Source organism: Triturus cristatus, chromosome 4_1, assembly GCF_964204655.1.
Source record: "Triturus cristatus chromosome 4_1, aTriCri1.1, whole genome shotgun sequence".
In the NCBI taxonomy this organism is placed as follows: Eukaryota; Metazoa; Chordata; class Amphibia; order Caudata; family Salamandridae; genus Triturus; species Triturus cristatus.
In genome coordinates, this window is record NC_140585.1 from 442941912 (window position 1) to 442968256 (window position 26345).

The following is a 26345-nucleotide window of genomic DNA, read 5'->3' on the forward strand; positions in this document are numbered from 1 at the left end:
GGAGCGAAAAACATACCTTCTCCGTTGGACGCGCTGGAAGAAATGAATTGCAGCGCGTCCAACGCTTCCTGATGACGTCGGCGCGCGCTGTGCGCGCTGACGTCATGGGGAAGCGCTTGGGGGCTTGGGGGTGGCAGCGGAAACTCTTCCGCTGCCATCCCCCTCTGTGGCGGCAGGATCGATGCCCCAGGGGGTAAGCGCCAGCGCTTCCCCCAGGGGCTGTGCTCATGACGGAGCGGTTCCGTCATAAGCACAGCCCAACCGATGCTCATGACGGAACCGCTCTTCATGAGCATCGAAGGGGTTAAGCAGCAACTCATAAGAAGGCTGGATTTTATATTTGACATTTTTGTACAAGTGTGCTTTTATATTTCCTTGCGCCATAAGGACACTGGTCAAGTGATTAATTTAAAGGCAATGGTCATGAATGTGAAAAACTTACGTGGCGCTGAGCATGGAAGTATTTTCACTATTTCAGTTGGATTTGACCCACGTGCAAGTATTTAATCATGGGTGGCGTTCTTAATCCGTTATAAAAGCTGCAAAGAAAGCTGAAACGTGTCCTGAAATCAAGCTGCTGCTTTTAAACATCATTGGCTGCATATAAATTCAGAGTGAGTACTTACACCTCGAGTGCGGACTCCTCTTTGAGGCTTGGAGTGTGTATGTGTGTGTAATATATATATATATAGTTTCCCCCCCCCCCCTTTCCAGGTTACAGGGACGTTATAGTTAAGCTCAGATTTCACTCGTACAAATCCAGCAGTTATAGTTACCTCACCAAATATAACTTATGCACCTGCAGTGCACTGCTCATGACCGGACATATTACATCACACATGATGGCCCAATTTTAACCCCCGGAGACCCCATCCACCAGGGCGAGCCCATTGTACTATGGGGAGGTGGGCCACATGGCCCGGACAATTTTGGCCCCGGGGGATGCCAGAGCCCCACCATTTATTTAATTTTTAATTGTGATGGGGGTCGCGCGCATGCCCCTTCCTCCCCCGGCTGATGTTTGGCCCCAGTTATCTCATCCCTCAGGCCACAGACATTATATCATGGGGAGGGAAGGCTATTGAGCCCCTCTCCCCACGCCGATTTAGGCACTCAGGATCCAGCCTTCATTGAATAGGGACCCCGGTTTTAAGTCCCATTTCATTTCGTCACCTGTTTATCCGTAGCTCCTTGCTCGTGCAATGGCCACGCCCCCTCTAGGTGAGGGCTACGTAACTCAGCTGAGAGTATGTCCGTGTGCCATAGGTTGGCAAAAAGCAAGCCTGTCTGCGGGCATCCAGAACGTGCCGAGAGTCAGGAACCCTGTCCTAATTGCCTCCCATCACCATAACGTCAGATTTACAACGGTAAGGACCACTGCGCACTCAACACCACAACCTTGTCCCCCGGTTGCATTTGTTTCAAATTGGCTTCATATTACTTCAAGAGTAACTTGTTCTGCCCTAACTGCGGTTTAAATTTAATGGCCCTGCCTCCTGCAAGTCCCCTCCTCCTTCCAACCTCAATGTTAAGAATCAGTCATGGCACACAAAAGAACCGATTTCTAAGACACGCTGTGCACTTAATGCACGCTTTCTTCCTAAACACAAACTTTAAATAGCAGACTTTATTGAGATCCAGGCACTTGATCTGCTCTTTCTCACAGAAACCTGGGCAGTTCCCTCAGCTAGCCCCGATTTCAGTGTAGCAGTGCCCTTAGGTTTTTCTTTACACAGACAGGACATACCTATCAAACAAGGTGGTGGACTCGCTCTGATCTACCACGATGAGTTCAGGGCGTCTTTTGAGACAATTCCATCACGAGACACGAAACTTTCCTTTTTAACCTAAAAATAATCAATAACTTTTATTCATAAAGGCATGCTACTAATTGCCCTCCTGGTCCCAAAAGTAACTTCCTCAGCAACGTAAGCTCTCTTTTAGAGGCTAGTGCCTGTGAAAAATATTTTCATATATTGGGCGATTTTAACTTTCACCTCGATGCTTGTAGACAAAAATACCGAAGCCCTTCTTGACATCCTGAGTATGACAGGATTAATTCAAACAATTAACAAGCCTACGCATGTCGCTGGATATATTTTAGATGAACTTTTCACTAACAGCTTCCTTATCACCATCAAAGAGATCCTACCCTTCGTTTGGACAGATCATGATAATGGAATTTAATGTTCCGCAACTTCACTATCCGAGCTCAGGGAATAGCCATTCCTCACATTTTCACGCATGTAAGAACATTGAAAATAATCTGTTTATCCAGCAGTTGCTCCAATCGAAACCATACCTGCCGGATGACACTGAACAAGCTTCTCAGTAACTTGCTAAACTCTGCTGCCAACAAGTTTGCGCCTTATAAAAAGCCCTCTAACAATGGAAAAATCCCTGCAGTCCCTTGGTTTTCAGAGGCTCACAGACTTGAAAAACAAAACTGTAGAAGACTGGAAAAACGATGGAGGGGACGATATGTTGCAAGAGAGCTCTCCCTCTACCAGCTCACCTTGTCTAAATACAAAAACCTACTAATCAAGGAAAAGAGGAAATATTATACCTAATTAATACACGGAGCTAAAGATTCCACCAAAGATCTCTTCAGGTGGTAACCAAGCTTACCACACACTCTAGTAAGGCAGTTAGCAATCACTCCCACGCCTTCTGTGACTCATTAGCGCTTAGCTTCCAGGATAAAGTTGAACTAATCTATCCTAAATTCAAGGTATCTACCTCCTCCGTTCCTAGTTGGATAGCTTTCAGACCAGCTCCCCTCTTGCAAAGAATTTTCTCCGGTAACTGTGTATCAGATAGCCAATATGATTATTCAGGCCAAGTCTGGCTCTCCACTTGACCCTTGTCCTCCTTCAGTTCTTAAATAGGCCCCTGAACTCGTAGGCATAAGCGTTTCAGCCATTTTTAACTTCCTGTTTAGTACAGGAGTCTTCCCTTCCCTTTGGAAAAAGGCCTCTGTACTACCTCTTTTAAAGTAACACAGCCTGAACCAGGCATAACTCGACAATTACCGCCCGGTCCCACACCTCCCACTTCCTGCTAAAATAGTAGAAAAAGTTATGAGTACTCAGCCAGCTATCTACAAGACAACTTCTTGATGAGACTCAGTTTGGCTTTAGGTCAGGGCACAGCACTGAAACGGCTTTGCTCTAAGCCACAGAGTGCTGCGATGGAGCAGCAGCACTTATCCTCCTTGATTTGTCAGGAGCATTTGACACTGTCGACCACAAGCTGCTGATTAGCCGTTTGAGTACCTTAGGGATCAAAGAGAAAGCTTTAACCTTACTCTCTTCCTTTCTTTTAGAGACAACAATTAGTGGCTTTGGGCCATTATGAATCCTCTCCCTTTATACTTCCATGTGGGGTTACCCAGGGTTAATCAATGAGCCCTACATTATTTAATATCTACATCATTGAGTTGGGCAATCTGATCAGCTCATTTGATCTGTCTATGCTGACAAAATCTCAGCTCAATCCATGACTGCATGCTGGCTGTCAGTTCTTGGATGAGTAACCACTACCTGACATTAAACTCTGTTAAAACCGAGGTAGTTCTGTTTGGAAACATATTCCCAGCGTTGTCCCCCGCCTAGTGGCTGAATGAACTGGGCCTTCTACCTATCCCAGTGACCAAGGCTAAATACTTAGGAGTGTTCATTTTTGAAAAATTGAACTTCGGGAAGCAGGTAAATGCTATCACCTCCTTTAGTTATTATCTACACAAATCAATAAAAAAAAAATCTTGCCCCACATTCCTTTCCACACCAGGAAGATTACCACCTTAGTTGTATCTAAGTTAAACTATTGTAATGGCCTTTACTTGAATATAAGGAAAAACATCTTAACAAGCTTTAGTTAGTAAAGAATGCAGCAGCCAGGCTTCTCCTAGTCATTCCCAAATTCCAATCTATTGCAAAGGAAATTAAGAAACTGCACTGGCTTCCGGTAAAAAGCCATATCAGATTTAAGGCCCTATGTATCATCACCGGCCCTCAGTTCCTCAGACAGCCCTTGAAATGATATTCCCTCAACAGACCTCTGTGCTCTACAGGGGCAAACCTTTGGGAGAGGATGTGACCTTACGGCTAGAACAGTCGACCTCGACACTGGGGAACCGGGTTAGAGTCTCAGCAGGGACGCTCAATAGCCTGGGATTCTGGGAAAACCACTTAATCTCCCCGTGCTTAACAAAAAACAAATGTGTCCATCTGAAAATGCAGCTCATGTAAAGTGCTCTGATACCTTCGGGTCAAGTTCGTGCTAGAACTGAGGTGGCAGAAGCTTTACGTCGAGATCAATCAAGCTCTGGAATAGTCTACCAGCGGCATAAGAGCCCTGCCTACTTTAATCTCCTTTAGGAAGAAGCTCAAAACCTGGATTTCTGATGGATACATCTGCCAGTGGATTCCTCACCTTGTGAATATCCCCTGCGCCAGCATTCCACTGAACTTTTTTCCCCAGCTCTCTACGCCGACGTGGACGACGTCACAATGCATCGGCTCCGCTCGCGACTCCGTATGACGTCACCGGAGCCATAAGAGAGCCACATCGGCATGATGACGTCCGTTCCCTTTTTTACGCGCCGTCAACGCGCAACGGTTTTTCCAGCACTCTCCTGCTACTTTGAAGTCGTTTAGTGGTTCCTGTTGGAGAAAATTGTCATGTCTTCGACTAGGAAGTCGGGTTTTAAACCCTGTAGGGAATGTGGGGGCCACATGTCAATGACAGACCAGCATGAAGATTGTTTGTGGTGCCTTTCATCCGACCACGATGTAGAAGATTGTTCCAGCTGCAGAAGGATGAATCCCAAGGCCTTGAAAGAAAGGGAGGCGAAGCTCTTCATGGCCAAGGCTAAGAAGGGGAAGAGAGGTAGGAAGAAGGAAAGATCGAGACCGGAGTCGTCGACTTCGCATTCTTCAAAGTCGGAGAAGCATCATAAGAAGAGGAAGCATTCCTCTCGGCGCCGGTCTTCGAAAAGAGCAAGGCGTCGAGATCGACTTCGCCTCGACGTCGAAGTAAGGATGTGTCTCCTTCTCTGTCTTAAGTCTCCAGAGGGATCTCCTTCGCCGAAGCAGTCCCCGGTGCCGTCTCCGGCGCAGTCACCGGGGCAGTCACCGATTCCAGTGGAGTCTTCGGCGGCAGAGAAAGAGCCTTCTCCAGAGCCGGATGATCCTGCGGCGCCTGTTGAGGACACTGCGGCTCCGGTACCAGGTACTCCTCAACCGGATCCCGGATTATTCCCTTATCCGCAGTTCCCGACTCCGGGTGCGGATTCGCCGCATTTTTTAAATGCGATGTATGGGATTTTCCAACGGGCTGCCTTCCCATCTGGCGCACCTACTGGTCCCATGGGTCCTATGGCTTATACTCTGGGAGTGCCGCAGCATTATGCTCAGGCCCCGTTTATGCCCTTTCTGCCGATGGCGCCTTCGTGGCAGTTTCCGGCGCCGTCTGGGGATCCATCTCGGCTTCGATTGGATTGACCTTCTTCGGAGCCTTCCTCGACGCCGTTGCCGACTCCCTCGGTGCCGTGTCCGGCGCCTGCGACTCCGGCGCCGCCGACCCCGACACCTCCGGCTCCACGTTCAGTTCCACCGACTCCGCGTACCGCGCCGCCGACGCCGGCTCCTCGGATCCGTTCAAGGAGGGAGGCCCAGAGGGTCTTAGAGGAGGAGCGTTATAGAGTGGAGGTGGAGGATGGTGAAGTGGATACATCTTCCGACGAATTTGAAGGGATTCAGGAGGCTAGTGGCCTGGATACGACTCCGGAGTGGGAGCATTCTTCCTCTAGGTCCTCTCCACTGCAGGAGCTGGCTCCTTACCATCTTGTGATAAAGAAGGCCGCAGAGTTGCTGGACTTGCAGTTGCCCTCTGCGGAGTATAAGCCTAACCTTCTGACGGAGGTGTTACACTCGCCTACCTCGACCAGTGAGCCTTTGCTGCCCTTTAATGAGGCTATTTTGGAGCCAGTTATAGATGTCTGGCGTAAGCCACTATCTTCGCCGGCAGTCTCCAGACAGGTGGCGAGAAGATATAGGGTGACACCTGGCGATCCAGGTTTTCTATCTTCACACCCTTCTCCAGAAAGTCTGGTGGTACAGGCGTCATGCTCGAAGCATGCTTCAGGGGCTTTTCCTCAGACGCCTGCGGAAAGGGAGTCTAAGAAGGCGGATCAGGCGGCTAAAAAGACCTTTTCGTCTGGGAGCATGGCGCTTAAGTCCACTAATGCCACCTGCTTGCTAGGGCGCTATGTTCATGCTCTTATGGACTCAATGAAATCGTTAGCCCCTAAGTTGCCAGAAGGTGATAAGGCGTCCTTTATGGAAGTGGTCACGGACACTCATGCTGCAAGGCAGGTGATTCAGTCGGGGCTTGATACGGCTGATTCGGTGGCAAGGATAATGGGGTCATCTATAGCCACTAGGAGGCAAGCGTGGCTTCGTTCGTCTGGCTTCTCTACGGAAGTTCAGGCCACATTGGTGGATTTGCCATTTGACGGACAGAGGCTTTTTGGTGAAAAGGCTGATTCCGCCTTGCAGAGGTTTAAAGAGAGCAGGGTGACGGCGAAATCTTTAGGTCTGCAGGCTCCTGCTAAAAGATTTGGGCTTAAGAAGTTCAGAGGTTTTGGGAGGTCTTCATTTCGCTCCTTCCGGCAGCCTCAGCCTCAGCAGCAACAGCAGCAGCAGAATCCCCTCTATGGTTCCTATAGAGGGAGACAAAGAGGTCGGAGAGGTTCTGTCCGCAACCCCTCTTCATCTTCTACCTCCTCTGCTCCAATGAAGCTTCAGGGAAGCAACCCTAGATCCCCCATCCTGGAACATGTAAGACCTGTGGGTGGTCGGGTGTCCCACTTTCTGCGAGGTTGGAGATCTGTTACAACCGACCTTTGGGTTTTAAACCTCGTGGAGATTGGGTACGCCCTTCCCTTTCGGGAGTTTCCTCCCCCTTACCCTCCTTGCCGGGGTTACTGCTCAGAGGACCATCTACTTCTTCTACAGAAGGAGGTGTTAGCTTTGCTTCAAAAGGGTGCGATAGAGGTGGTTCCAGAGCAGGAAAGGGGTCAGGGATGCTACTCCTGGTATTTCCTGATTCCCAAGAAGGACGGCAGATTGCGTCCGATACTGGACCTCAGAGTCTTGAATTTTTACCTGAAACGGGAGAAGTTCAAGATGCTGACCCTTGCGCAGGTTCTTCAAGCGTTGCAGCAAGGAGACTGAATGGTGTCGCTCGACTTACAGGATGCGTACTTCCATGTCCCAATCCTGAAGTCGCACAGGAAGTATCTCCGTTTTACGGTTGGGTCGCAACATTACCAGTTTGCGGTCCTCCCGTTTGGTCTTACTACCGCACCTCGAGTCTTCACGAAGGTGATGGCAGTGGTGGCAGCCCATCTCAGGAGGTCGGGTATTCCGGTTTTCCCCTACCTGGACGACTGGCTTCTGAAGGCAGAGTCCCCAGAGATGGTGCAACATCATCTGCAGGTAACATCTCGACTGTTATTCGACTTGGGTTTTTCGATCAATGTGCCCAAATCTCACCTGGTACCCTCTCAACGTAACCTGTTCATAGGGGAGGTACTGGACACTACTGTTTGTCGAGCATTTCCTCCTCCTCAAAGAATTCTCGACATTCAGGAGATGGTCCCTTTATTCCACTGTGGAGCGGTTGTGCCAGTTCTGAAGGTCCTTCGCCTGCTCGGTCTGTTCGCCTCCTGCATTCTGTTGGTCAACCATGCACGCTGGCACATGGGGGCGCTCCAGTGGTGTCTCCGCAGGCAGTGGTATCAGCACAACGGAGATCTCAGGGAGTCGATCAGGATCTCCAGAGAAGCTGCAGCGGATCTATCTTGGTGGAGCGTGGAGGGCAATCTGTCCCAAGGAAAGCCCTTCCATCTACCTCCATCGGTGGCCACAGTGATAACGGATGCATCCACTTTAGGGTGGGGTGCGCACCTGGGGGATCTGGAGATCAAGGGTCTTTGGTCTCCAGAGGAAAGGTTGCTTCCCATCAACCTTCTGGAATTGCGGGCGATTCGTTTGGCACTGAAGGCCTTCATCCCTTCCCTTCGCGGTCAGTCGGTTCAAGTCCTGACGGACAACACTACCGCGATGTGGTATGTCAACAAGCAGGGAGGAGTGGGGTCGCGTTGTCTCTGCAGAGAGGCTCTGCGTCTATGGTCCTGGGCTCAGGACCATCAGACTTGTCTGATGGCAAATCATCTGGCCGGGGTGCTGAACGTATGTGCGGACAGTCTCAGTCGGCAGTTCTCCGCCGACCACGAGTGGAGGCTCCATCCGGAGGTGGTTCGTTACGTTTTTCGGACGTGGGGAACCCCTCGGGTGGACCTGTTCGCCACCCGCGAGAACGCGCACTGCCCGTCATTTTGCAGTCTCCAGTTTCCGATGCAGGGGGCGTTGGGGGACGTGTTTCAGTTGAGTTGGGGCTCACAACTCCTTTACGCGTTTCCTCCCCTACCCTTGATTCCTCGGGTTTTGAGGAAGATTCGCCAAAACACCGGGCCCAAGTTATTTTGGTCGCCCCGGATTGGCCAAGAAGGGTGTGGTATACAGATCATCTCCACCTCTCCTCGTGCCCTCCGCTCCGTCTCCCTCTGAGGGCAGACCTCCTCTCGCAATCGGAGGGGCAGGTTCTACACCCCTCCAGAGCTTGCACCTTCATGCCTGGAGATTGAACGGGGCAACCTGAATTCCTTCTCTCTCCCGCCTGATGTGGTGGATGTTATTTTATCGACCAGGCGACACTCCACCAAGTCCATTTACTCATATAGGTGGTCTAAGTTTGTTAAATGGTGTGGCGAGAGATCCATTGACCCTTTAAAAGCCCATCTTTCTGATGTGCTTCAGTTTGCTCTTTCCCTGGCTCAGCAGGGCTGTGCTGTGGCCACGGTCAAGGGCTATCTATCGGTCTTATCGGCTTTTCTATGTCTTCTAGATCAACCGTCATTATTTAAATCTCCGATTGTACTAAGGTTTATCAAGGGCCCTACAAACATGTTTCCTCCTACTCCTTTTGTAATGCCACAGTGGGACCTTAATCTTGTCTTAACTTATCTGATGGGGTCCCCGTTTGAGCCTCTTCATAGCTGTCCTCTGAGGTTTTTGTTTTTTAAGACGGTCTTTCTTGTAGCCATAACCTCGGCAAGGAGGGTGAGTGAGCTTCAAGCTCTTAGTTCTAAACCCCCTTTTCTCACATTACATGCTGAAAGGATGGTACTTAGGACCAGGGCTGCTTTCCTGCCTAAAGTAGTTATCCGTTTCATTTGGGGCAGTCTATTACTCTCCCTGTTTTTTATCCTCCTCCTCATCCCTCCAAAGAGAAAGACTTCATCGCCTGGACCCAAAGAAAGCTGTAAGCTTTTACTTGGACAGAACGAAGGACTTTCGTCTGGACGATCAGCTCTTCGTGGGTTATGTTGGTCATTCCAAAGGAAGAGCGGTGCACAAGCGCACGTTGTCGAGATGGATCATCCTTGCCATCAAGATCTGCTATGCCCTGGCTGGTAAGGTTCCACCTGAGGGTATTAGGGCTCATTCAACTAGAGCTAAATCTTCTACATCTGCTTTGGCCAGGGGTGTTCCTGTGATAGCTATTTGTAAAGCCGCGACTTGGGCCTCCCTCCATACTTTCGCAAAGCATTATTACTTGGACTCTGAGATGAGGAGGGAGGGCCACTTCGCGCGCTCTGTCTTGCAAGACTTTCTGGTATAGGAAGGTGGACACCCTCCTCCGGGAGTGGGGACTGCTGTGGGAATCTATTCACAAGGTGAGGAATCCACTGGCAGATGTATCCATCAGAAGAACAAGTTACTTACCTTCGGTAACGCTTTTTCTGGTGGATACAGTATCTGCCTGTGGATTCCTCACTGGCCCACCCGCCTCCCCGTTGTCCACCTTAGTATACCTTAAAAGTTGTCTTATTTGAGATGTTGTTATGCTTTCTGGTACATTGGTAGGAAATGCTTGTTTGATTTAGCTTTCCTTTTGTTTATGTACTATGTATATTTGATTGTATATTGTATACTGTGTATACTTTGAATTTGTCGTTGGTCCACCTGTGCGCCTCGGGGGCACGGAAAAAATGGGTGGAACTGACGTCATCACGCCGACGTAGCTCTCTTATGGCTCCGGTGACATCATACGGAGTCGTGAGCGGAGCCGATGCATTGTGTCGTCCACGTCGGCGTAGAGAGCTGGCGAAAAAAGTTCCGTGGAATGCTGGCGCAGGGTACATACACAAGGTGAGGAATCCACAGGCAGATACTATATCCATCAGAAAAAGCGTTACCGAAGGTAAGTAACTTGTTCGTTTGTCAACTTGGTTTTCGTTACTTGCTCAGGAAAGCTAGTGCTGAAACACCTTTGTATACATGCACACAATAAATTGTTATAACATATTGTTGGGAAGTGGGTTATTGGTAGGGGGAAATGTAGGTCTGCCACTGGCAATAAGGCCACTAACACTTGTCTGGACTCAGCATAGGTCTTAGAAAATGATTCCTATGCTCAACCCTTGGTAATGTGGCTGCTAGCAGACAGGCTTAACCTCAAAGACCGATATATAAAGCATTAAAAAACATCACTTCAGTAAATAATTAAGACACAACACATAATAAAAATCCAGCACCAATTTATAAAAATAGGAAATATTTTTTATCTTTACAATGACACCAAAACGACAAAAATCCAATGTAGGGAACCGGAGATATGAATTTTAAAAGATGTAATAATATATAGCACTTAGAAGATTATAGCACCATATATGTGATACCTGCTAGCGATAGACCGGGTCAAAGTAAAAGTTTCAGGCCTACCGCGATGGAGACCTGACATTGTTCTGCATTCTGTCCATCAGCTGTTTTTGCATTTGTCACCCCGAGTGGGACGGGTATGCCCATACGTGGGTCCTGTGCTCTCCATGCCACTGGTATCAAGCTATCCTGGCTGAAAAGGGGTGAAACCCGAAACCGGTCCTACGATGCTTGTTTTCAGTCCAGGGAGGACCTGACTTGGCAGTTCGGGCTGGACTTTTCCCATGAGGCACAGGGTCAAGACTGATTTGCATATGGCTGGGTTCAAAGTGGAATGGCATGGTGAGCAAAAAAGATGGATTTAGGCCCAGATCTCTGTACTGGGGTGAATGCTTGACATTGTTCTGCATTCTGTCCATCAACTGTTGTTTTTGGACTTGCGGTTGAAGGAAGGCGGCCTGGCTGACCAGGTTGAGTCGGTCCCTCTATGGAGCTTTTTTCCAAAGTTGCTCCAAACTTCTTGAACTTCTTCCTGAAGTTCCTCAAGGGGTCCCAAAGTGTCTCAAACTCACTCCAAGGGTCTGGAAGCTCCAAGATGGTCCTTGAAAGTTGAGGACTTCATTTCCCACAATCCACTTTACAAAACCCTTACAAATCCACTGGTGGTTCTCCAACAGCGCTGGGATGCTCGCGGATAGCCATGCGCTATATAAAAATCTTTCCTTTCCTTTCCAAGGTGCAGATATAGTTCCAGATGAGCTCTTTTAACCTGTAGGTTTCAGGGAGTCCACTCTTTAGTTATTTTTCCGCAAGATAATCCACAGGGCTGTTGTTTCAGATAGTGCAGTCTTCAAAGGTCAGGCCTTAGAAATCTTTGCACAGCAAAACATCTCAACAGGGCACTTCTTGCTTCAGTAAGTTTCAAGCAGCAGATCTGAGAGGCTCTGCCCCTCTCAGATACTTATTCCAAGTTCTCTGGGTCAAGCAGGAGGTCACTTCTGGCCAATGGGAGCAGGGTGACTCCTCCAAGATATGACCACATCCTGTAGAGTGTGGCATTATTTTGTCCCAGAGTGCATCAAATCTTCCAAATCCATAATGGCTGATTTTCCAGCAAGGAGGTAAGAGCTGGCTAAACACTCCCCTAGGATGGCTAATTTACTTAGACTCTTCCCCCTGCATCTGCTCATACCTCCCTTAATCCTACCATCTGCCTAAGGTGGGAAGTTCAGAGTTGTAAATGACACTGTTCTCTCCTCTTCTCTTTGAAGAACATAGTGTTTGAGGCATATGAGCTGCAGATTACACACTTTTGCATAGATCGCCATCTGGTGTTGGGCCCGGATGTTTGCAGTTTGTTTTTCCTCTTGGAAAGTCTTTGGAAGTCACAAGGTCAGTGACTCCTTCTTTGGATCGTATTGCGTATGGGCTTCGGCTCCATCCTCAGATTGTTTTTTTCCGCCATCGGGCTTGGATGTGATCTTCGCGCTCCGGTTCCAAACAGCTTCCAGTTCGACGATCGACGTGCAATCCTCACCCTAATCGCGGTATTGTTTCGATCACGATCTCTTCAATCAACGCGCTTTCTCATCGACACAAACCTTCGGTTCCAGTCGTCGACGGCGGCCTTCGGGCCTACCCACCCAGGCTCTGGTCCCGGCTCATGGAAAGAACTCCATTCAAAAAGTGCCCTCAATGTGGGTCCAAATTTCCCCACACCGATCTTCATGAGGTATGCAACCTTTGCCTCTCCCCGGAACACGAGGCTCGAGACTGTCCAGCCTGTAAGTCTTTCCGATCCAAAAAGACTATTCGGGACGAAGAGCCAGAAGGAACATGGCACACTCCTCGACGTCCATTCCAGTCGACATCTTCGGAGACGACATCGACGATCCGGAACATCATCGTACCGAAGAGGACCTAGTCAGCGCTTCCGAGGCCGACGAGTCAGATGTGGAGGACATCACCCCGGCATAGAGGGTCGTGAGTACCAATCTACCCCCTCCCACACCCGCGCCGACACCCAAAAAGGCTTCGGTCACACCTCCGGGCCTAGGCAAGACCAGAGACACTGCTTCACACACCCCACCTTCGGTCCCGGTGAAGAAGCCAAGTAAGCCTTCCGGCGGCTCGGGCTGGAGCCAGCCTGCCAGCGGTGCCGAGAAACACACTTCGGCACCGAAAAAGAAGACGGCCCCCACCTCGACACCGAGCTCCGCACCGAAGCCCTCGGGGTCGAAACCCAGCTCTTCGGCACCGACGCTATCTTCGGTGCTGACCAAACCACACAAGGCCACCGGCACCGACACTTCCAAGCCGAAGCACATCTCGGCGCCGACCAAGAGATCGGAGGGTCCCAAGCCGGGTTCTAAATATCAAACCGGCACGGAAAAACCTAAAAAATCATCGCCGCCGGACCAAATTACCTCACCAGAGTTATTTACACCGGATCCCTTGCAAAAAACTCTTACCAAGGATCCAAAAACTGGACATTTGACGCTCTCTACTAAGAAGAGACATTTGGAGAAGCCTGCTCCGCCTCCACAGAGGAAGAACCCTGCTACCTCTCCATTCAGAATACCTTCCCCTCCTCCTCCACCTCCCCCCCCACCTCCACCTCCTCCACCCCCCCCTCATTGTTCTCCTACTCCATCTCCAGATGATGATGATCATGGGGACCCATATTATGATACAGGGGATGTGCCACAAGACCCCACCCCTACAGGATCTCCAGATCCATGGGACGATTACCATATACCAGATATCCCCAACGTCCCACAAGACGATATTTACCCCTCTAGACCATCTCCAGCTGAAGAGTCACTAGGGTTTAACCATCTTCTGCAAAGAGCAGCACATTATCATGGGGTGGACATGCATAATGACCCTGTGGAGGAAGATTTCCTCCTAGTCACATTCGATACTACACAGCGGTCCACCTCCATACTGCCCATGCTCAAAGGGGTGGTAAAGCATACGGCAAAAGTTTTTAAAGACCCAGTGAGAGCCAGGGTCCTTAACCCACGTATTGAAAAGAAGTACAAAATTGCTCCCTCAGATCCCTCTTACATCAGAGGACCAGCACCACTAGATTCCTTAGTGGTCTCTACGGCACGTAAAAGGGCAAACTCACAAGCGTCAGGTGATGCACCACCACCTGACAAGGAATCAAAATTGCTAGATGCTTCAGGCAAACGCACAGCATCCCAGGCCGCCAACATATGGCGTATAGCAAACACTCAGGCACTGCTGGCCAGATATGACAGGGCTCATTATGACGAATTAGAGAGCATAATGCAACATCATCCTGAAAAATATAAAAGTAAAGCCAACGAGTTGATTCAAGAGGGTAAAACAATCACAAACACCTCTATACGTTGTGCCCTAGATGCAGCAGACACAGCCTCCAGGGCCATTAACACCAGCGTCCTTCTCCGTCGTCATGCTTGGTTAAGAGTATCTGGGTTTAAACCAGAAGTACAAGCCTCTATCCTTAACCATCCCTTTGACCAGGAACATCTATTCGGGCCAAAGGTGGATGAGGCCTTAGAAAAGATGAAAAAGGACACGGATACAGAAAAATCCATGGGGGCCTTACAGTCTCACCCGCCCAGACGCTCCTTTCGCCGCTCATCCTTTCGGAGTGCATCCAGAGGCTACTCCTCAGACACAGCGTCCACATCGTACAAGTCCCCTACTCAGACCACCTTTACAAAAGGTTACCAAAGAGGCGGCTACAGGGGTAATAACAACAAGGGCAGAGGCAAAACAAACAACGCCCGTTCTGCCACACCTACTACCCAATGACTTTCCCCCGCTTCCCCCAGACCATTCCACTCCAGTCGGGGGCAGACTCACAAATTTCCTTCATGTCTGGGAGACCATCACCTCAGACAAATGGGTGACCCAAATAATTCAGTCGGGATACTGCCTGGAATTAACATCTACCCCACCAAACATTCCGCCCAGGCAACGCCCAATGTCACAAGAACATTCCACATTGCTAAAGCAGGAGGTAATCTCCCTCCTACAAAAACAGGCAATAGAACACGTTCCTGTCAATCAACAAAATTTGGGGTTTACTCCCTATATTTTCTAATATCAAAAAGGGACGAGACTCTACGACCTATTCTAGACCTCCGGCCCCTAAACACATACATACACCGTGTTAGACCTGCCAGCCCTTTGGCTGTCCCCTCCTCATTTTTTCTTCCTTTACCCTCTAATTTTTCTGTCCACTAGTTTTTTTTGGTGTTTACTTAGAGGCTCTGGGTGCCCCATCATCACTAATTGATGGTGTGGCGCAACGTGCTTCCCTAAAATGGAGGGAGGGAAAGAGCTCCTCCACAAAATGGTGGCCTAAACTGTCACCTTAGAACCTGGGCCATAGGCTGGCACAAGGAGTTCCAGAACCTTCTGGGCCACTCTAGCCAGTCAGGGCCCAGGCTATATATAGAGGTGAGGTGCGACGGCCACTTTGGTGTGAACTGAGGTAGTCAGGAGTAAGGCACCTGAGTGGGGAGGTAGGAGCGCAAGAGGGGGGGAACTGACTGTTCTTAGGGCCTGCTTTTTGTCCCCCCTCGGTTGACACTACCCCCTACCTCGTGACCTAGCCCTGCCTTCAGCCTCTGACCCTGGGATCACGTCAACCTTTTGTGCTCCCCGCCTAGTCAGGACCCCTGAAGAGAACTGGGGAAGAGAGTGACCATTTCTGACCTTATCCACCAATTTCCTGACTGTGCCTGGGTCCCCCCCTATCTTGCTCCGCCACTGGCGTGTGGCCTGCCGCATTCCAACCAACCTGTCCTGAGCCTGGGCGTCGCTGTGAGGAGACAGGGGGTGCTAGGCGCCGAACACTTCGCCACCCCCGAACTGCAGGCCACCCCTTAATTTGTGCCACCCCCGTCGGGGCTGTCTGAGCGAATAGCTCACCGCTGCGGCCCATGGCCGGAAAAATCCCCCTCATAGTCATCGGGGCCCGTGGAGAAGCCCAGGGCCCCATCGCTGCAGTTGGAAGGCAGAAAAGCCCACTGGAACCTTGCGAAGGCCTCACCAGGCCTGGAGCCATCCTGTGAGGGCCACGCAAGGCCGTGAAGCGGATTCCCCCCATCACGTGACGGGGGCGGACTGCGAGACGCTGCCCCCGCCGCCGGGTGATTTGCCGACTGAGCCGCGCCCCGCAGGTCGCGCTGCATCGGCGGCTGCGGGCCCTGGAAGTCTGAGGGAAACTCCGGAGCCGTCTGGAGTCCTGCGGAGCCCCCCACCAGCTCGCCAGACCGCGCCGAGTGGAGCGCTGAATGAGAGGAGGCCCGTGAGGGGCGAAAACCAGCACAAGGGCCGAGAGAAGGCTGAGGAGAAAGGTAACCCCTGGGGGAGGCAGGCGGAAGGCCGTAGAGAGGCCCAGAGTTCACCCCTCCCCTGGGGAGGCCCTGTGAGCCACAACATTTCCCCCTGACCTGGGACCCACCTCACCAGCATCTCCTGCCTCTGTAGGGCTCCAGGACAAGGAAGTTTGGGGCCCGAGGACCTCTCCTCAGACGGAGGTCCCGTTAAGGCCTTAGGTACTTGCCGGGGATAGCACTAATGAGGTACTGAGTACACCGCTAAGCGGAAGGGCCACTTTTAAGGCGCTATGAAATTACCAAGTGCAGTGCTATGTTAATGACTTTATTTAAGGCACTATGAAATTACTATGTGTAGTGCTACGTAAATAACTCTATTTAAGGCGCTATGAAATTGCTATGTGCAGCGCTATGTTAATGACTTTATTTAAGGCGCTATGAAATTACCAAGTGCAGTGCTATGTTAATGACTTTATTTAAGGCACTATGAAATTACTATGTGTAGTGCTACGTAAATAACTCTATTTAAGGCGCTATGAAATTGCTATGTGCAGCGTTATGTTAATGACTCTATTTAAGGCGCTATCAAAGTGCTATGTGCAGCGCTATGTTTAATGACTCTATTTAAAACGTTATTGAATTTGCTGTGCTGTGTTTGACCACCAGGTGGCGCGCTTGATTTCACATCAGGGCTAAGGTACTTACGTACTGCCAATTTAACCACAACGAAATGTTTTGACCCTAATGTGGTGTAGATAAAAACTGATTGGTTTCATTTGAAAGAGAAGAGAAACCTGATAAAAGGAAAGATAAAGCTTTTCTAACTTTTATAATACCTTGGTGTAGTGTCGTTTTTAGTGGTGATACGCTGGAGTGCTGAGGTGAGTGTGATGCAAGCACGTCATGTTACTCCGGAACGAGGCCTTTCCACCTGAGCCAAGCTACCCTAGGACTTTAGGTCCAACACACTCAGACCATTTTCACATGGTAACGCTTCAGCAGGTACTTCCGCTCCTCTCCCAGAACGACTTTCTCACCACACTGGACTTGAAAGACGCATACTTCCACATTCCAGTACATCATGGTCACAGAAATTACCTCAGATTTGTAGTGGACGGACAACACTACCAATTCAAAGTGCTCCCGTTCGGAGTCACAACAGCACCACGGGTATTCACCAAGTGCCTAGCAGTGGTGCCGGCACACCTCAGAAGACAGCACATTCACGTCTTCCCATACTTGGACGATTGGCTGATAAAAGCCACTTCATACAACCAATGTGTACACCACACCGCCACCACAATCCAACTACTTCACCAACTAGGCTTCACGGTGAACCACCAAAAGTCCCAGCTAACACCATCCCACATAAAACAATACCTCGGTGCCACCATAGACACCTCAAAAGCAATAGCCTACCCCAATCCGGCCAGGATTGCAAGCATTCAGGCTTTACGACAAAAATTCGTACTTCAACACTCCCTTCCAGCACGAGTGTTTATGCAACTGATAGGGATGATGGCCTCTTGCATTTTCATAGTGCCTCACGCAAGACTCCAGATGCGTCCACTCCAAGAGTGCTTAGCGCGCCAATGGAACCAGGCCCAGGGGCAACTGACAGATCTGGTGTTGGTAGACGGTCGCACCCATCGCTCTCTGCAGTGGTGGAACACCACAAACCTTTCCAAAGGTCGACTGTTCCTGGACCCAGTTCCCCAAATAATACTAACAACGGACGTATCGCTCTCCGGCTGGGGAGCTCATCTATTACACCTCACAGTGCAGGGCACATGGACGCCGCAACAAAAGTTACTCCATATCAACCATCTGGAGTTACTAGCTATCTTTCTAGCCCTGAAATCCTTTCAACCACGGATTTCAGGCAAGGCAGTCCTCATTCGCACAGACAACATGACGGCCATGTATTATATTCAAAAACAAGGCGGCACACACACTCCACAGCTCTCTCAATTAGTACAGAGCATATGGAGATGGGCAATTCCCCACAAAATCTTTCTCCTAGCTCATCATGTCCCAGGAGTCCAAAACACCGTGGCAGATCTGCTCAGCAGACAGACACAACAGATCCACGAGTGGGAACTTCACCCACAGGTTCTTCATCCGTTCTTTCAAATGTGGGGGCATCCGCAGATAGACCTCTTCGCCACCCACGAAAACACAAAATGCCCAAGCTTCGCCGCCAGATACCCACACCCATTGTCCAAAGGAAATGCGATATGGATGAACTGGTCAGGCAAATTTGCGTACGCTTTTTCGCCTCTCCCACTCATTCCATTAGTGGTGCGAAAGCTACAACAGCACTCCCTCACACTGATCCTAGTAGCTCCAACGTGGGCCAGACAACCGTGGTACACCACGCTGCTGGAACTCTCGGTAGTACCACACCAAAAGCTACACCTCTCACCATGCCTCTTAACCCAGAACCATGGAGAGATCAGACACCCGGACCCAGAGCAGCTCAACCTTGCGATCTGGCTCCTGAAATCCTAGAATTCGGGTACCTAAACCTTCCCCCTGACTGCATGAACGTCATCAAAGAAGCTAGACGCCCTACCACTAGAGACTGCTACGCTGCCAAGTGGAAAAGATTTGTTGTTTATTGCCATAACAACACAATCAATCCTCTAGACGTGTCTATACAACACATCATATGCTACTTACTCCACCTACAAAGGTGTAATCTAGCCTATACCTCCATTCGGCTACACCTCGCAGCAATTGCAGCTTACTTACAAAACAGGCAGCACCTATCACTTTTCAGAGTACCTGCCATATAAGCCTTCATGGAAGGCCTCAAAAGAATAATTCCCCCCAGAGTCCCACCCTCACCTGTGTGGAACCTTTTCTTCAAATGCACCAGAACAAGGTTGTTCTCCGTACCAACCCAAAATTCCTACCTAAAGTCATTTCCCCTTTTCACCTAAACCAATCTGTAGAATTACCAGTATTTTTCTCGCAACCTCAGACCGTTGCAGAAAGGGCTCTGCACACGCTAGATGTCAAACGAGCCTTACTTTACTACATCCAAAGAACACAACCTTTCAGAAAGACCAAACAACTGTTTCTCTTTCTCTCCACCACACAAGGGCAACCCCATCTCAAAATCAGGGATAGCTAGGTGGATTGTAAAATGCATCCAGATTTGCTACCACAAAGCAAAACGAACGCTTTCCGTTCCCCCTAAAGCCCATTCTACACGGAAGATAGGGGCTTCCATGGCTTTTCTTGGGAACATCCCACTAGATGATATCTGCAAAGCAGCTACATGGTCAACACCGCACACTTTCACTAAACACTATTGTGTAGATGTACAAACCAAGCAACAAGCTAGTGTGGGCCAGGCTGTACTAAAAACACTATTTCAAACCACTGCAACAGATACCGGTGGTCGCCGCTAAGGTTGGGAACTGCTATATAGTCTATGCAAAAGTGTGTAATCTGCAGCTCATATGCCTCGAACGGAATATGCTACTTACCAGTATGCATCTGTTCTTGGCATGTAGAGCTGCAGATCTACACACGCCCACCCGCCTCCCCGGCTACCTGTATCTGTTCCAGTCTATCTTACTTAGATACAACACACATGGGTTTCTTCACTGTTGTTACTACGCTCCATCTTTCCCTGCTGGCGAAAAACAATCTGAGGATGGAGCCGAAGCCCATGCGCAATACGATCCAAAGGAGGAGTCACCGACCTCGTGACTTCCAAAGACTTTCCAAGAGGAAAAACAAACTGCAAACATCCGGGCCCAACACCAGATGGCGATCTATGCAAAAGTGTGTAGGTCTGCAGCTCTACATGCCAAGAACAGATGCATACTGTTAAGTAGCATATTCCTTACGACTCCTCTCCAGGCCTGGCATTCCTATGGAACAGCACACTGCCCTGCCAGCAGAGCTGGTTAACCCTAGGACCTCATTATCACCTCTACCAGGCAGCCTGGCTAATCCACTTAACTCTGACCAATCAGGGCAGACCACTGGAAGGCTGAATTTGAACTCACAAAGTCTTATAACTTCTTGTAGGTACACTTTAGGGGAAATTTAACAATATGATATTGTGGGATTTATTAATACCATTCTGGGAAGTCTTTGAATGGCATTTCTAGCCCTTTCCTATCAAGAGTTATTAATCAATAACTTCCTACTATGTTAACCTATGTAACAGTGGGCATAATGACTTGGGCCATTTTTCCAGCACCAGGACTTACAAAAATATATTTTATAAGTACTTGTCTTATATCTACAGGAACCCCACCCCATGTGCAACTAGGGGAGACTTTAGGGGTTCTGAATCTGTAGAAATATTGCAGATCCTCCCTCCACGGTGCTCCTAGCATCAACGTCGAATTTGAGCAGCACTTTACCACAATGTGGGAGGTGAAATGTTAAATTTCACTTAACCCAGGGCATATAAAACTCATTTTATAAGGGTGTACCTTATACATATCTGACCCACCCCTGGGACTCCTAGGGGAGACTCTGGGGGTGCCTAATATGCCAAAACATTGTAGGTTATCCATTGTTAAGTGCCCCAAACCCCAAAGTAGAGTTTGGGCACAATTTACTTTTTAAAAGCTGTCCTGGCACCCAGGGCTGCCTTTAAACTGACCTCGGGCTTCAGTAGGGCACACATGCATGTGCAAAAAGAGCTGCTGGCCTCTAAACTGCCATGGCCTATGGTACTAGGGAATTCTAGGTAGTTTCAATACCCCTGCCCTATTATATACTAGGGGCCTATAGGGTAGGTCATGCCAATCACAGGGGTACCCCACCATACCATTGTGTACCCTAGTGTGTGTAGGGGTTTTAACTGTATTCTAATGTGCCTCTTTCAGCATAGCACTGACCCTGGGCCTGGTTAGGCAGAGCCTAGGGTCAGACAGTCAGTTACCACCAGTATCTGTCAGCAAAAAGTTGGGGGTGCCCAGGGCACAGGATGACTTTGCAACACATATCAAAGGCAAACATAATTCCACCTAACTACCTGAAGCCAAGTCCCAAGATTGCTGCCAGCACTTTCTGGTTTTAAGTGTTGGCAGCCAATCAGAATTGAGCATGGAGACTGTCGGATTTGTATCCCTATATATATATATACAAATTTGGATTTTTTTCTTAATATTTCTAAAACTACTGAACGGATTTATGCTAATTTATAAAGAGGTCGCTCACTAGACCTACAGCTACCTTTCTGCCAATTTGGTGTAATTCCGTTCAACAGTAAGGGCTGTAGTAGGGTCTAAAATGTCCTTGGGAATTAACATGGGGAAAACACATTTTGGGAACCACCTCTTTTTCTCTACCCCCGCTTGACAGATCTCCACAAAATGTTCAAGACCACAGCGGAAGTAAGTATCTTACTAGTTTTGAGACTTTTACGCTGATTTGTCAAAAGATGCCAAAGTTATTGGCAAATGAAAAAACTCTCTTAATATGTAAACTAGGTCCTAACTATACCTACCTACTGGTGACTGCTAGTATGTACTATACCTATATCTATGTGTCTCTGTTCGTAGCATGTTTAGCTGTAGATACACGTGCTGTGCATACTTCTGCCATCTGGTTTTGGGCTCAGGCATTTGCAACTTGTTTTCCACCAGGTGTATTGACTGCTGTGACGGATAATGTGCATGGGCATCTGCTACATTGTAAGATTTTCTTTCCGCCGACATGTTTTCGATCAAGCTCTGTATTGCCACCTCATGGGGTTCGCCATTAGCCTTTCCTCTCCTTTTGACATGGACACTCTTTATCTGCATATAAGTTTTCCTCGTCACTACTTCCATTAGGCTTTGCGACAGGGTTTCCACTTGAAGCCCCATTTCAGGGCCTTGCCCGTCGCAGGGCCTTGTTGCTTGTCTTCCGTTTGTCTTCTCTAACAATGTAGAGTCAGTGATGGGAAGGACTCCTTTTCAATATTGACCTCAGTGTCACTCCAAGTATCCATGCACTTCAGACGGTACGCATGAAGGGCAACTCTTGCACGGGTGGTGAGGAATGGGAAACATACTTAATCACAGTTGAAGCCAAAACTGATGAACACGCACACGGAATGTCAAAAGCACACACCCTAGCTGCAGTAATAGGCAAAAACTATAGTGATTAACACTATACTTACTGCTAACCGTTCATAGACTTAGTCAACATGCATCCACCCTTGGACCTCCATCCTTCCTACACATGCTCGTTCGCCCGCGAACACCCCCACCGGTTTCCTCTCATGGCCTGAAATTTTCCGCTCTCTAGGGCGCCTGCGATCCCATGGGGCTGCATGCCTGCCCCCCACTGGTAAGGACACACACTCGTATTTTCTTGTGGCACTGTTTAATGATATAAAGATGTTTTGCACATGAATGGCTTTAACTTGCAAAAATGTATATGACATGGACTGAAGAGCTCTCATCTTCTTGGATTGGTGTTTTTTTTACTCATTCTCACTTCCTTAACTTCTCCTCATCCCCTCCTCCCTTTCTTTGTTTCCTGCACAGCGGGAGACCCTTGTTTTATCCTAATGCAATTTTTACAACTTGCAAAATGTGCTGTCTATCATTGTAATGCTTCTAGTGTGTCTTGACGATTGAAAATGTACACACTATGGCTTACAACGCCAAAAATGTAATATGCTCCATTAATCTAACTGTTTTACACTGCAATAAAAATAAAACATAATTTACATTTTTTTTATTCATTCACTTTTACCGAACATTTTAACATTTTTAGTTTTACATTTTGCTTATTTATTTATACACACCTTATCAATCAGTTAATATTTTTTAATGTTCTTTCCATTTGCTGACCCCGTGTGTATGCTTTGCAGTTCCCTAGGGGTGCCCGGACCAGATATTAGGAACCTGTGGTTTACGACAAATGCTAGGATACGTTTTTGGCTTTATATAATTCTCCCCATATAGAACCATTACAGGCAAAGTTGGTGGATGTTTTTCTTTTTGTTTTGTCTTTAGTCCATCAGGGCGTAGTGGTTGACCCTGTTAAGTTATTGGTCGGCCCTTTTTGCCTTTTTAAATTTACCAGGCAAACTGTCCTGTGGTTTTGCATTTTCTTAAAGAACTGATCCATATGTTTCCACCCAAGCTATTTGTGATGCTGCAGTCGGACCTTAATTTGGTCCTCACTTATGTGTATGCCATTTGAGCCAATGCAGAGCTATCCTTTGTGTCTACTCATTCTCGAAGCATTCTTCCTGATCGTGATAACTTCGGCTCGTCATGTGAGAGCGCTTCAACCTATGTCCGTTCATCTACCATGCATCACCTTTTTCCTGGGCAAACAGGTGTTGCGACATTATTGTCGAAGGTTGTGGCACCTTTTCATGTCAGACAATCCATCACCCTTCTCCCCTTCTTTGCTCCACCTTACCATTTGAAAGAGGAGGAGAGACTTCTTTGCTTGGACCACAAAACAGCTTTGAACTTTACCATCTATCATACTAAGGACCTTCAGCCCTTTGGGGGTGGAGTTTGATCGGATGAAGAAGTACAAGGCAGTACAGAAAGGACTATATAAGGTGGATAGTCCTCTGTATTTAAATCTGTTACATATTAGCCAGCAAGCAGCCCCCAGGCTTACTCGACCAGAGCCAAGACTGCTACCACTGATTTGGCACGTGGGGTGCCTCTTCTAAACATATGTTAGGCTACAAGATGGGCATTGATATGCACATTCACAAAGTATTACTGCCTTGATAGCCCATTTCGCTGTGAATGGCATTTTTTGAGGAGAGAAGAATATCATGATTAAAATTTACAATAATGAAAATCAAAAGAAATTTGAGGAGGCGACTGAGTGCCTTTCTGCAGGTTTTTAATGTAAAAGTGGTAAGCGGCACTACATATGGATTACAATTCTGGAGACCTGTTAAAACCACCAAATTTCAGTCAGGAAAGCCGATTTGTGAAAGCCCTCCTGAGAATGGACCAGAGTACCCCACTAGTCACACAGGGGCTTGAATTTGGCCTTCGTAGCCTTTCTGACAAAATTGCTTCGCTAGCTGTTATGCTGAGGATTAGGCAAGCACATATGGAAAGTATCTTCATTGTTATGTATCTGGAATGCTGTTGGCAGTCTGTTGCATGAACATATAGAAGAATCATTGTGGAAGATTGAGCGACATGATCTTTGAACTAATCCCAACTTTGTATACTCTACTTCGGACTGGGTCAAAGATGGCCACTGGTGCTTTCAATTAGAACAGCTACTTCAAAATGTAAAAGAGCAGTTATTGCTGTCGGGACACGTGTCTCTAAAGACCAAACTAGGATTGAAAACCTGCATAAATTAGATTACTCTTGAGCTTTGTCGCACATGGTATATCCATTTCAGGTTAGGCACACTTCTGCTACAGACAAAGCACAGTAGGGCCCTCAAGGCAAAGCAGTAGGGTTTTCTGATTCTAATCGTAGAGAAAAGTTAGTTCACTTTGATATTTTGCTCTAAAACAGGTATTTAGTATAGGAGAAAGTTGCTGCCACTGTTAAGGCATGTGAGGATAAATAATTATTGGGAAACCATGTCTCTATGCGAAAGGACAAATTATGTGCTCAATTTTAGAACAGTTGCACTGTTCTTTAAGACAGCATGGCTACAAGCGAGGGCACATTCCTGGGTTAGGCCGTGTAAACCTTATGTAGGCAAAAGCTATGATGCGCTCCTCGATAGCATTATTAAAATTCGGAGTACATATTATGCTTAGTCCTCTCAAACTAAAAGTTGCTGACATTCTGAGATGGCAGTGTTCAGTTTCATTGATTGTTGTAAGAAATTGTGCATGATTTTATTCTGCATGTCATGCGGCATTCTTAACCGTCTTTATACGACATATTTATTATTGAACTTCTACTTTTAGCCGTAATAATAAAGATCATTAAATTGAGATCCGCTAAGCTACTTTGTTGCGAACACCACATACCTTCCTACAGCATTGTTGTGCAGATACAAGTTTTTCCTGCATTGGTATCTTTTGTAGACTCATACATGGTTACCAGCCTCCTTTGTTCATCTGAGGTATGGAAATAAGAAGAGGTCTCTGGGTGGAGTTTATGCGCTCCATCCCGGCTACCCAAGAGTCTTCCACAGCCTGGTGAATTTAAGGAGAAGGACTTATTCAAAGCATATGTATCTGTGAAACATAGAACACTGGAGAAGTGTAACAGGTAACTACTTTAACATGATTAATTTTTGTTCGATATTCCAAGTTTGGAATTGTTTAATAGCTTTATAGCCTGGCTTTTACCACCTTTGCAGAATGTTGAACGGGTACACATCATGCTCAGCTTTTTAGACAGCGTCTGATTTAGGGTTTGGCGGATGGGATACTCCTTCACAAACATGGCGCATTTCCCGTCCAATGTATTACAAGGGCATTATATCCCACTACGCTTTGACTGCGGCGGATAGGATAGCCATCACCTTTCTGATGTATCCCATCTGCCAAAATTTAAATCAGACCTAGTTTTAAACACTATTTGTAGTATGCTATTCGTAATTACGTTTAGTCTTAAATTTCATTGACAATATTCTCTTAAATGCAACTCAAGCATATGTGGAGTGATTTTGAATTATGGATGTTTTTGTTAAAAGTTTCATACTACAGACAAGAAGTTTCCAGATCTCCCTGGTTTAGAAGACTTGGGTATTGTTCCAACTCCTGTCGAACAGAAAGCCATTGAAGTTCTTCGTCGTCATCGCAGATATCGCTGGTTGGAAGCTGAATTGGAGGAAGCCAGGCCAGCAAAACCTGTCAACTTTTAATATCCTGTTCGGTGACCTAACATTCTTCTAGTCTGCAGATCGTGATAGCATTGACTTGCTTTTTCGGCGTTTGTGCACCCTACTCTCCCTGTACATATATGAAATGAAGTCTATATTAAAATTGTCAGACATATTTTGTGTGTTTATTGTATCCCTAAAATGAATTACATAATCGATGGCAAAGTTCAATTGTATTACTTCTAACCTGTTGCAGAAACAAAGTGTTCGAGGCATATGAGCTGCAGATTACACACTTGTGCATAGATCGCCATCTGGTGTTGGGCCCGGATGTTTGCAGTTTGTTTTTCCTCTTGGAAAGTCTTTGGAAGTCACGAGGTCGGTGACTCCTCCTTTGGATCGTATTGCGCATGGGCTTCGGCTCCATCCTTAGATTGTTTTTTTCCGCCATCGGGCTCGGATGTGA

The 26345-nt window shown here is 47.8% G+C and overlaps 1 protein-coding gene across 1 annotated transcript in view; it reads left to right on the forward strand.

Moving 5' to 3' along the window:
* The window catches only part of NDUFA9 (NADH:ubiquinone oxidoreductase subunit A9), a 205827-nt gene extending 179773 nt beyond the window's left edge, over positions 1-26054 (forward strand). Inside the window, exon 11 of the mRNA XM_085652600.1 lies at positions 25751-26054. Coding sequence (XP_085508726.1) covers positions 25751-25921 — 171 coding nt within the window. The 3' untranslated portion in view covers positions 25922-26054. The remainder of the gene's footprint in view (positions 1-25750) is intronic.
* The last annotated feature ends 291 nt before the right edge of the window (positions 26055-26345 follow it).